General features: G+C 44.4%; 1 protein-coding gene across 2 annotated transcripts in view; it reads left to right on the top strand.

Annotated features, from left to right (window-relative positions):
• The window catches only part of ATP10A (ATPase phospholipid transporting 10A (putative)), a 136,182-nt gene that overhangs the window by 85,241 nt on the left and 37,509 nt on the right, over positions 1-13,432 (top strand). For both annotated transcript variants that reach the window (XM_040425128.1, XM_040425129.1), the window contains exon 7: positions 3,352-3,604. In XM_040425128.1, the coding sequence (XP_040281062.1) occupies positions 3,352-3,604 (253 nt within the window). The remainder of the gene's footprint in view (positions 1-3,351; positions 3,605-13,432) is intronic.

Below are 13,432 nucleotides of genomic sequence, written 5' to 3'. Positions count from 1 at the left end.
TTTCGCCCTATAAGACGCACATCCACAGACGCCCCCATAACAGTGCCATCCTTCACAGGCTGCCCCCATAACAGTGCCATCCTTCACAGGCTGCCCCCATAACAGTGCCATCCTTCACAGGCTGCCCCCATAACAGTGCCATCCTTCACAGGCTACCCCCATAACAGTGCCATCCTTCACAGGCTGCCCCCATAACAGTGCCATCCTTCACAGGCTGCCCCCATAACAGTGCCATCCTTCACAGGCTGCCCCCATAACAGTGCCATCCTTCACAGGCTGCCCCCATAACAGTGCCATCCTTCACAGGCTGCCCCCATAACAGTGCCATCCTTCACAGGCTGCCCCCATGACAGTGCCATCCTTCACAGGCTGCCCCCATGACAGGGCCATCCTTCACAGGCTGCCCCCATGACAGGGCCATCCTTCACAGGCTGCCCCCATGACAGGGCCATCCTTCACAGGCTGCCCCCATGACAGGGCCATCCTTCACAGGCTGCCCCCATGACAGGGCCATCCTTCACAGGCTGCCCCCATGACAGGGCCATCCTTCACAGGCTGCCCCCATGACAGGGCCATCCTTCACAGGCTGCCCCCATGACAGGGCCATCCTTCACAGGCTGCCCCCATGACAGGGCCATCCTTCACAGGCTGCCCCCATGACAGGGCCATCCTTCACAGGCTGCCCCCATGACAGGGCCATCCTTCACAGGCTGCCCCCATGACAGGGCCATCCTTCACAGGCTGCCCCCATGACAGGGCCATCCTTCACAGGCTGCCCCCATGACAGGGCCATCCTTCACAGGCTGCCCCCATGACAGGGCCATCCTTCACAGGCTGCCCCCATGACAGGGCCATCCTTCACAGGCTGCCCCCATGACAGGGCCATCCTTCACAGGCTGCCCCCATGACAGGGCCATCCTTCACAGGCTGCCCCCATGACAGGGCCATCCTTCACAGGCTGCCCCCATGACAGGGCCATCCTTCACAGGCTGCCCCCATGACAGGGCCATCCTTCACAGGCTGCCCCCATGACAGGGCCATCCTTCACAGGCTGCCCCCATGACAGGGCCATCCTTCACAGGCTGCCCCCATGACAGGGCCATCCTTCACAGGCTGCCCCCATGACAGGGCCATCCTTCACAGGCTGCCCCCATGACAGGGCCATCCTTCACAGGCTGCCCCCATGACAGGGCCATCCTTCACAGGCTGCCCCCATGACAGGGCCATCCTTCACAGGCTGCCCCCATGACAGGGCCATCCTTCACAGGCTGCCCCCATGACAGGGCCATCCTTCACAGGCTGCCCCCATGACAGGGCCATCCTTCACAGGCTGCCCCCATGACAGGGCCATCCTTCACAGGCTGCCCCCATGACAGGGCCATCCTTCACAGGCTGCCCCCATGACAGGGCCATCCTTCACAGGCTGCCCCCATGACAGGGCCATCCTTCACAGGCTGCCCCCATGACAGGGCCATCCTTCACAGGCTGCCCCCATGACAGGGCCATCCTTCACAGGCTGCCCCCATGACAGGGCCATCCTTCACAGGCTGCCCCCATGACAGGGCCATCCTTCACAGGCTGCCCCCATGACAGGGCCATCCTTCACAGGCTGCCCCCATGACAGGGCCATCCTTCACAGGCTGCCCCCATGACAGGGCCATCCTTCACAGGCTGCCCCCATGACAGGGCCATCCTTCACAGGCTGCCCCCATGACAGGGCCATCCTTCACAGGCTGCCCCCATGACAGGGCCATCCTTCACAGGCTGCCCCCATGACAGGGCCATCCTTCACAGGCTGCCCCCATGACAGGGCCATCCTTCACAGGCTGCCCCCATGACAGGGCCATCCTTCACAGGCTGCCCCCATGACAGGGCCATCCTTCACAGGCTGCCCCCATGACAGGGCCATCCTTCACAGGCTGCCCCCATGACAGGGCCATCCTTCACAGGCTGCCCCCATGACAGGGCCATCCTTCACAGGCTGCCCCCATGACAGGGCCATCCTTCACAGGCTGCCCCCATGACAGGGCCATCCTTCACAGGCTGCCCCCATGACAGGGCCATCCTTCACAGGCTGCCCCCATGACAGGGCCATCCTTCACAGGCTGCCCCCATGACAGGGCCATCCTTCACAGGCTGCCCCCATGACAGGGCCATCCTTCACAGGCTACCATTAATTCAAAGTCCACCAAAAGCACACCTTTTGGTTCAAAATATTTTTTTCTTATTTTCCTCCTCAAAAACCTAGGTGTGTCTTTATAGGGCGAAAAATGCGGTATGCTGAAGTTAGGTCAATGATATCAGGATCTTGGAAAAACTAAAAACTTGGTTTACTGTTGAGCATAATGTTAATGTTTTTTACCTTTTACATTTGCTTTTCTTGTTCTGTCATGTCATATATAGTATGCCAGAATATATATACAAGAAATCCGCAGCACTCGTCAATGTGATAAATCCAAGGTGGTTTATTCCATATACAGCAAGATGGTGCGACGTTTCGACCTAACCCGGTCTTTCTCAAGCAACTTGCTTGAAAAAGACCGGGTTAGGTCGAAACGTCGCACCATCTTGCTGTATATGGAATAAACCACCTTGGATTTATCACATTGACGAGTGCTGCGGATTTCTTGTATATATATTCTGACGTTGGGATCATCAGCCAGGGTCCCCATCTGCGTGCACCACTACCTTCAAGGTATTTTCCTGAATGGCTTTCCCTTATGTGGGACAGTAGTGCTGCCAAACCGTTTTTGTATATTGCATATATAGTATGCCAGTCATATCTTGATTTGCATGTTGAGTTCTGCTGGTTATGGCTTAGAATCTACCCATCAGGACCTTGATAGGCACATCCCTATGGGCTTAAGCCTACCATACATGCCACTTTTGGCCCACTCAGTATTTCTTAGCTTGTGCAACACCATTTGCTGGAGCTTTGGGCATTAGCACATTTCAGATTGAATGTTTGTCCCTGATAATATGTAGGTGGGCTATATCCAGGAGAAAAACAAAATAGTTGCTCATGCATGCTGCAAGGAGGACATCAAAACCTTTAGGAAGAAATGGAAATGTATCTACGTTATTATGAAGGGAAACTCTGATGCAGGCAGACTCTACATTTTGACGTGATGTCTGTGCAGACATGAATCAAGCAAAGATTGCCAGAAACTGCAAATGCGGTTACTTGTTTATGGGTGGAAATCATATGCAGGCTAAGTACAAAATAAGTAAGGCACAGTTCTGCAAACCATGAGTTGATATGCAGCTATTACTTTTATTGTAGCTTTCAGTGGCTCCTGGTAAATGCTGCTATTTTATACAACCATACATTACTACTTTTGTCTTAAACAGGTGCTCATTCCAGTGTCTCTTTATGTTTCCATTGAAATTGTTAAAATCTGCCAAGTATATTTTATTCACCAAGATAAGGACTTATATGATGAAGAAACAGACTCTCGTCTTCAGTGTCGAGCTTTGAACATCACTGAGGATTTGGGTCAGATACAGTACATCTTCTCAGACAAAACTGGAACACTAACTGAGAATAAAATGGTATTTAGAAGATGCACGGTCTCTGGAATAGAGTATTCCCATGATGCCAATGGTGAGTCCTGTTTTACTGTATGTATGTATAAGAGACAGGTTGATAGGAGTCTTTACTATGTTTGTACAGCTTAGCAAAATGTGATATCACTATATTATGTATACAGTCCCCTACCACGGCTGCTTCCATCAGTCCTGTGGACATTTAACCCCTTAGTGACCAGCCTGTTTTGGGCCTTACCAGGGTGGATTTGATTTAAATCATAGTTTTCTACATAAAGACTAATTTTTGCTGGTATAACTTATAATATGCAAGTAGATGAAGATTTAAACAACTTTTCATATTAGTTTGATTAGGTTGATTCTGCATTCATATAGGTTTGTAGAAGTTAGGATTAAGGTATTTTTCTCAACTCTGTTCATGTTATAACATTTTTGCTGTGAAGAAGAGGCATGTGATCTCTGCTGAGTCAAAAGTCAAAAGTAAACCAAGCATCTGTGATAATATCTTGTAGGCAGAGAAACTGCCCAATAATCTTACAAAAACCTCTGGAAGAGCATGACATTGTGAATGGATTAATGGAATTTATTTACCAAAAAAATTACACATATAGAAACATAGAATGTGTCGGCAGATAAGAACCATTCGGCCCATCTAGTCTGCCCAATATACTGAATACTATGGCCCTATCTTATATGAAGGATGGCCTTATGCCTATCCCATGCATGCTTAAACGCCTTCACTGTATTTGCAGCTACCACTTCTGCAGGAAGGCTATTCCATGCATCCACTACTCTGTCAGTAAAGTAATACTTCCTGATATTACTTTTAAACCTTTGCCCCTCTAATTTAAAACTATGTCCTCTTGTAGCAGTTTTTCTTCTTTTAAATATTCTTTCCTCTTTTACCTTGTTGATTCCCTTTATGTATTTAAAAGTTTCTATCATATCCCCTCTGTCTCGTCTTTCTTCCAAGTAGGGTTGTTGCGGGTATCGAAATTTCGATACCTAATCGATACTTTTGTCCCGGTATCGATACGATACCGGGATTTCCGTTTTTTCGATACTGGGCTGCGCTTCTGCGCAGTCTAGTATCTCTGAACATGAGCGCGCTGCTATCGGCGCGCTCATGTTCTCTCTCAGCAGCACGGGGAGAAGGAAGCTGTCCTCCCTCCCCCTGTGCTGCTGCCGCTGCCACCAATGAGAAGAGAGGGGCGGCAATAAGAAGAGAGGGGGTGGAGGAGGGGCGGCAATGAGAAGAGAGGGGCGGAGGAGGGGCGGGCGCACTGCGCCACCAATGATAGGATTACTATCGGAGCGATGGGAGGAGACATCAGCTTCACTAGTGGGCGTTCCTTTTCCCTGCGCTGCGATTGGACAGCGCTACAGCCAGGGAGAAGGAACGCCCACTAGTGAAGCTGATGTCTCCTCCCATCGCTCCGATAGTAATCAGCAGCATGTGGAGCAGGAGAGGAGACAGTAATGGGGCACTGCGGGCGAACGGAGCGGCGCCCAGGACTAAATGGTGAGTGCTGAGACATCGCTGGGCGCCGCTCTGTGTGGCCTAATAGTGAAAGTCTGGACTCATATACAGTAGTCAGTCTTTAACACATACAGGAGGCGGGTGCCGGCAGCAGAATCGCATTGCCGGCACCCTGCCCCTGACAGGGAGCTGCGATCAGCGGCAGTTAACTGCCGCTGATCTGCTAGTACCCGCCTCCTATATAAAGGGGTAAAATCATTGGTGGTGCAGTGTGCCCCCCCCCCCCCCCCCCATCCATCCCCCCATCCCATTAAAATCATTGGTGGCACAGTGCGCCGGCCCCTCTCAACCCTCCAGTATTAAAATCATTGGTGGCAGTGGCCACAGGGACCTCTCCACTCCCCCTCATTGGTGGTGCAGTGGCAGCTTCTGATCGGAGCCCCAGCTGTGTAAGCCTGGGGCTCCGATCGGTTACCATGGCAGCCAGGACGCTACAGAAGCCCTGGTTGCCATGGTAACATCCATGATGCTGTGTGCACAAAGCACAGAGCAGCAGGGACAGTGTGGAGTCCTATTCACCCTGATAGAGATCTATCAGGGTGAATAGGAAAAGGGATGAAAGATCCCAGGTTCTAGCCCCTAAGGGGGGAAATAGTTATTAAATAAAAAGTGAAAAAAAAAAAAAACACTAAAATATGAAGTATAAATCACCCCCCTTTTCCCAATTTCACATATAAAATATATAAATAAACATATTACATCGCCACGTCAGAAAAGTCCAAACTATTAAAATATAAAAAAAAAATCTAGGTGGTGAATGCCGGAACAGAAAAAATAAAATAAAAACTGCGCGGTTCGCCATTTTTAAAAATGAGGAATGCACGTGGCTTTTTTTGTTTATTTTTTTCGCGTGGTATCGAATGGTATCGAGTATCGCAATACTTTTTCATGGTATCGAAACCGAATCAAAAATTTGGTATCGCAACAACTCTACTTCCAAGCTTTACATGTTAAGGTCCTTTAATCTTTCCTGGTAAGTTTTATCCTGCAATCCATGTACCAGTTTAGTAGCTCTTCTCTGAACTCTCTCCAAAGTATCAATATCCTTCTGGAGATATGGTCTCCAGTACTGCGCACAATACTCCAAATGAGGTCTCACTAGTGCTCTGTAGAGCGGCATGAGCACCTCCCTCTTTCTACTGGTAATGCCTCTCCCTATACACCCAAGCATCCTGCTAGCATTTCCTGCTGCTCTATGACATTGTCTGCCTACCTTTAAGTCTTCTGAAATAATGACCCCTAAATCCCTTTCCTCAGATACTGAGGTTAGGACTGTATCACTGATTTTATATTCTGCTCTTGGGTTTTTACGCCCCAGGTGCATTATCTTGCACTTATCAACATTCAATTTTAGTTGCCAGATTTTTGACCATTCCTCTAGTTTTCCTAAATCCTTTTCCATTTGGTGTATCCCTCCAGGAACATCAACCCTGTTACAAATCTTTGTGTCATCAGCAAAAAGACACACCTTACCATCGAGGCCTTCTGCAATATATATTAAACAATATGGGTCCCAGAACAGATCCCTGAGGTATATGGAATAGATATATCACCCGTAGGGGATATAGGACATAAGCGCTGGAACACAATCAAATTCAACTAGTCCTAGAGAGTTGGCACTAAGTTTGGTGCCAATGTGAATAACCGGGTGATTATGCTGCACAAATAGGTATTGTCAAAGTGTGGGTAAATACCGTAATGAATCGGGATATGTGATCAGTGACTGAGAGTGAGCGGGCGGTGTATAATCACTGGGAATGGAGTGGTAAGTAAGAGGTAAATGCTGGTATGCCCACTATCCTTGGTACCTTGTTTAAATTCCTCTAGTTTTCCTAAATCCTTTTCCATTTGGTGTATTCCTCCAGGATCATCAACCCTGTTACAAATCTTTGTGTCATCAGCAAAAAGACACACCTTACCATCGAGGCCTTCTGCAATTTCGCTGATAAAGATATTAAACAATATGGGTCCCAGAACAGATCCCTGAGGTACCCCACTGGTAACAAGACCATGGTCTGAATATACTCCATTGACTACAACCCTCTGTTGTCCGTCCCTCAGCCACTGCCTAATCCATTCAACAATATGGGAGTCTACGTACAGCCTTATTCTACATAATTAAAAAACTAATCTTTATTTCATGATGGAATAACCTTTGGATGGTAATATATTTTCCTCCAAAAAGCATTTTATATAAAAAAAAAATCCGATTTAAATCAAAAAATTCAGATTTTTTTATTTTTTTATTATTATTTAAAAAAAAATTTAATCATTGATTTTTATCCACCCTGGGCCTTACTGACCAAGCGTTTTTCTTTCCTTTTTCATCGTCTCGTTCCAAGAGCTATAACTTTTTTTTCTTTTTTTTTTCCCGTCTATATAGCTTTTATGTGGGCTTGTTTTTTGCGGGCCAAGTTGTATTTTTTAATGGTGCCATTTTGGGGTGCACATAACTTTCTGATTAACTTTTATTAACTCTTTCTGGGAGGAAGATGGGGAAAAAACAGCAGTACTACCACTGCGTTTTTAAGTTATAAGTTTTACGGTGTTAATTTTTCTGTAAAAATAACATTATCTTTATTCTCTCGGTCAGTAAGATTACAGTGATACCAAATACATATAAGAACAAAATGGACTGGGCACTCTCTGATATCTCGACCAATACTGAATATATTAGATATACCTAGTACTACCCAAATGGGGGGTAAACTAAGAACAATAAAATATCGGATAGAACATAAAAATTGAGGACATCTACAATAAAATATCACAATAAAATCGATAACTGAGGAAGGAGTTATCCAATCCCCCAAAACACGTCTGTTTTTAATCCCCCAAAGGATCTCTTGCCAAGTGTGATGAAGAAAATCTATACGAAAGTGCCCACCTAATACCGTCTGCCGCGCAGTAGGTGACTAAAATCTTGTTGAATTAAAGACTGTGTACAACTATCGAGGTCCACGTGCAAACAAGTCGCCGTCGTGGGAGTTTAGACTGAAGAAAGTTCGTAAGACTACGGTCGATTATACTTAAAGACCAAGGTCCAGAGCAATTTTTGGGCACTTGCTCCATTGAATGGTAAGATCGTTAGATTTTTTTTTTATGCCGGCTTATGTGTGCTGGGAACACACAGTTAATTGCTTCAGCGGGACGCCGCTGAGATTTCAACATAGCGGGACGCCGCTAGTACTGCTTGTTGGGGAAGAGCTTAATACAAGTTTTCATATGTGATTGAGTTCCCATTAACCAACCTCATTCGATCAAATAGCGATTCTTATGGGATTCAGACTTTTATCTTCATGCTTAAATTCATAATCGAACAAGCATCGATCCTCAAGATCTTGAGGTTTTTCATTCCACACCATTGATTGCTGCTATTGTGTATGCTGTTTTACCAATTGTTCGAGTTATCAGTATATGCACTTTGTTTCATACAGCGATTTATTTATTTTTATCGATTGTTATCGATTTTATTGTGATATTATTTTATTGTAGATGTCCTCGATTTTTATGTTCTATCCAATATTTTATTGTTCTTAGTTTACCCCCCATTTGGGTAGTACTAGGTATATCTAATAAATTCAGTATTGGTCGAGATATCAGAGTGCCCAGTCCATTTTTTTCTTATTGCCATTTAATTGAGTAGATAGGGTGAACCTACTCTACTGAGAGCACCTCATATGATCTCTGGTTCCTCCTGTGCGTCACAATATTTATATATTTTTTACTAAATACATAGTGTTTGTTTTTTTTTTTGTTGTTGTTTTTACATTTTATTACTTTTTTTTGCAATTAAACCCCTTTTTTTTAAAAAGAGAAAAAATGTTTTTGCATTGCCGCTTCCCAAGACCCATAACTTTTTTTTAAAATTTTTTTATATGGAGTTATGTGAGGGCTTGATTTTTGCGGGACGACTTGTATTTTTCATTGGTATCATTTTGGAGTAAATGGCGCTTTTTAATTGCTTAAGTTTTTTCGGTGGCAACTAAGAATAAATTGGCAATTATTTTTATTTTATTTTTTGTTACGGTGTTCACCGCACGGTATAATTTACATGATATTTATGTAGTCCGGGTCGTTACGGACACGGCAATACCAAACATATGATTTTTTTTTTTCATTGAAAAGCGTATTTTCAATTGAAAAAAAGCATACATTTTTTTTTAGGGTATTTTTTTTTATTTGAATGAGTTTTTACTTTTTTTTACCACTGAATAGTCCCACAAGGGGACTGTAACAGACAGCTTTTTGATTGCTTTTAAAATGCAATGCACTATCCCTATAGTGCATTGAATTTTAATGACAATGCTATTCTAACATTGACCAGCAGGCTGCGCCAGAGAGGCGCAGCCTCCTGGAAATTACCTGAGGCTGGTCTAGGGCCTACATCAGACCCCAGGTAGCATTCACACACATCGGCACCCCACGATCGCATTTGCGGGGTGCTGATGGGAGACAGAGGGAGTCGCTCCCTCTGTCCGCACTTTACATGCAGCGGGTGCCATTGCCGCCACATATAAAGTGTTAACAGCCTGGATCTGGGCTGTTAGAGCAAGGCTGCGGCTCTCATGTGATACTGGGCCACCATAAAAAAGCGGCGGCCCAGCCAAAGGCCCCCTAGTGACCGCTGTAAAAAACACTTATGGGTGGTCACTAAGGGGTTAATGGAGCGACCAGCACATGACGAATTGACAATCCATTCAAATTCCTCCTCACATAGGTTGTGTGGTGCAGAAGAGACTTGGGAGCCCTATTCTACTGATCCAATTTGTTTAAAGTGTACCCTGTGTACATAGTTTTCTGGCCATTATATGACTTGTATCTGGCATTTTTAGCAGCTTTCGTGTGTACATGCTGAATGTCTAGTTTGCAGTTCTCCCAGACATGGTGGATGGAGACTAGCTACCATCCACTGTACAAACAGAAAGTAGAAGAGTCTGCTCCCTAACCTTCTCATCTTCTTAGCTATTTAGCTGCAGCAGTCTCTTTATTGTCTCTCCTGTAGTCCTGTCTCACCGGCTCCTGCTCACACTAATCCCCCTCACCTGTCCATAATAACATTTGTAATATTATCCTTCAGTGAACCTGATCCATTCTGGATGGATTTGAAGCATATTTCAAAGAGAAAAACAATTAGTGTGGGGTGAGGTTGGGGGTTGGAAAAGTAAAAACCTGATAACATGAGAACTAGACGTTACTGTCTGATACAGTTGAAACCAGAAGTTTACATACTATATAAAAAGACACACATGCATGTTTTTCTCAATATCTGACATGAAATCAGAATAAACCTTTCCTGTTGTTGGTCAATTAGAACCATAATTATTATTTGCCAAATGCCAGAATAATAAGAGAGATGGAATGTTTTAAGGCATTTTTAATACTTTTTGGAAAGACAAAAGTTTACATACATTTCGTTAATATTTGGTACCATTGCCCTTAAACTGTATGACTTGGGTCAAACATTTTGGATATCCTTCCACAAGCTTACAATAGTTGGTCGGAATTTGAGTCCATTTCTCCTGACAAAACTGATGTAACTGAGCCATGTTTGTTGGTTGCCTTGCTCGCACTTGCCTTTTCAGCTTTGCCCATAAATTTTCAATAGGATTGAGATCAGGGCTTTGTGATGGCCAGTCCAAAACATTGACTTTATCCTTAAGCCACTTTGTAACCAGTTTGGCAGTATGCTTCGGGTCATTGTCCATTTGGAAAACCAATTTCCGCCCAAGATTTAACTTCCTGGCTGATGTCTTGAGATGTTGCTTCAGTATTTCCACATAATCTTCTTTCCTCATGATGCCATCTATTTTGTGAAGTGCACCAGTCCCTCCTGCAGCAAAACAACCCCACAACATGATGCTGCCACCCCCGTGTTTCACAGTTGGGATGGCGTTCTTAGGTTTCCAAGCTTCTCCCTTTTTCCTCCAAACGTAACTATGGTCATTATGGCCAAAAAGTTCAATTTTTGTTTCATCAGACCACAGGACATGTCTCCAAAAATGTAGGTCTTTGTTGCTGTGTGCATTTGCAAACATTAATCTGGCTTTTTTATGTTTCTTTTGGAGTAATGGCTTCTTCCTAGGAGAGTGGTCTTTCAGCCCATGTTGATACAGTACTCGTTTCACTGTGGATATTGGGACAATCTTACCAGCTTCTGCCATCATCTTCACAAGGTCTTTTGCTTTTGTTCTTGGGTTGATATGCACATGTCGGACCAAAGCACGATCATCTCTGGGACACAGAACCAGTCTCCTTCCTGAGTGGTATGATGGCTGGACATTCCCATCTTGTTTGTACTTGTATATAATTGTTTATACTGATGAACAAGGCCTCTTCAGGTATCTTGAAATTGCACCCAAGGTTGAGCCAGGCTTGTGCAAGTCCACAATTCTCTTCCTGATATCTTGGCTGATGCTAGACAAAGCAGCAGTGTATTTCCGGTGTGCATTTAAATACATCCACAGGTGTCTCCAATTAAGGCCAAATGCACACGGCCGTGTTCCGTGGCCGTGAGCGGTCCATGGTAACATGGCCTGGATTCCTGCTGACAGCAGGAGCGCACGGCGTCATTGGTTGCTATGATGCCGTGCGCTTCATGCCGCCGCTGAACTACAGTAATACACTCGTATGATCTATACCAGTGTATTACTGTAGTGCAGCGGCTGCATGAAGCGCACGGCGTCATAGCAACTAATGACGCCGTGCGCTCCTGCTCTCAGCAGGAATCCAGGCCGTGTTACCACGGACCGCTCACGGCCGCGTGCATTCGGCCTAACTCAGATGTTGCCAACAAAAGTAACAGAAGCTTCCAAACAGATGGGCAGTCCAGAATTCTTTAAAGGCATAGTAATCTTCGTGTATGTAAACTTTTGACTTTGCAGAAAGTAATAAAAATGCCTTAAAACAGTCTCTCTCATTATTGTGGTATTTGGCAAATAATAATAATAATGGTCCTAATTGACCAAAAACAGGGAAGGTTTATTCTGATTTCATGTCAGATTTTGAGAAAAACATGTAAACTTTTGGTTTCAACTGTATATTACAAAGTTTCTTGTGGTTGCTTGTGCTAATGATTTATGCAAAGTTGTGTGAAAAGTTAGTGACCATTTAAAGCCTATGTGCAGAAAGGAACTGCTCTTCTTTTTAACATCTTTTTTTCCATATCGTTCCACTTACAGTTTAACCCCCAACAGGACTACATTACATAATTGTCTTTCTGTATGCATTAGACACTGTGTTGCACTTGTTGGTTACTACAGCTATAAGACAAGTTTTCTATGGGGGTTGCAGCAAATCCTTGGCATAAGTGGAGCCTTCCATAAAGTAGAAAAGCCTTAGGCAGCCCTAAATGACGAATGCCTTAATTTACTTCTCACTTTAGGGATGCTGTTTGTGGGACAAATCCTATTTTGCTACCTGAGCAGCCCGAATATCGACAAAACAAAGCCATCTGTGAATATAATGTTTCAGCTGTTAGCTCTCTCGCATACACTCCAGCGCCCTGTGAGATGGGCATCTGTTTAATTTTTTTTTTTTCTGGCTGCCAGGGTATGGCCGTGCTCGCTCGGAGCATAATTATTAGACCCTGCTGCTGTAGCAATAAATATTTCAGCAATGGAAAGGGCATTACTTTGTCACCCATCTGTCAGCAGCCTTTAATTCTCAAGTGAAATGGTGTTCCCACTCCGCAACTTGTACTGCAGTTTTCTGTACAGTATGAATTGCTATAGGTTTCATTTAGTAAAAATCTAATGTGATATTTGTTACCCTCCATCCAGGAAAGTTGGGCACCAGACCTCTGCTTATTATAAGCACAAGTAAAAGACTGTAAACTTGGATAGTCTACGCCTGATGTCTAATCACACGTATTGTAGATTTGATTTGATAGTAAAAGCAATAGAACTTATACTGTGTTCACAGAATACAAAATGTGTAAATGAAGGCAAAGTGATTCCGTTTGTAAATCAGTGAAACCTACTTCAACAGTGTATGATGATAAGAAGGAGGTCTCCAGCTTTGCAGCTTAAGTTTGACGTGTTTTCTCTAATTTGTGATTGGAAAGGAATTACCGTACATTAGGGCAGGTTAACACAGCAACAATGTGTATTTTTAATGTGGAACCTGCTGGAGAAATCTGAGATGGACCTGTCAAATGTTTAATTGACGAATCACAGAACTGGTTTTCACGCCACCAGTAAGGCCCAATACATAGGATAGGTAATTCAACAAAATAACCTCCCCTAAATAAAAACATAACATTTTATTAAATCAAACAAAACCCTGATTATTATTAAAGTATACTGGGATTCTGCATGAGATATGTTATTCCAATCCGCTCAGAGC

Source organism: Bufo bufo, chromosome 3 (genome assembly GCF_905171765.1).
Source record: "Bufo bufo chromosome 3, aBufBuf1.1, whole genome shotgun sequence".
Taxonomy (NCBI): domain Eukaryota; kingdom Metazoa; phylum Chordata; class Amphibia; order Anura; family Bufonidae; genus Bufo; species Bufo bufo.
This window is presented reverse-complemented; position numbering and strand designations above follow the sequence as displayed.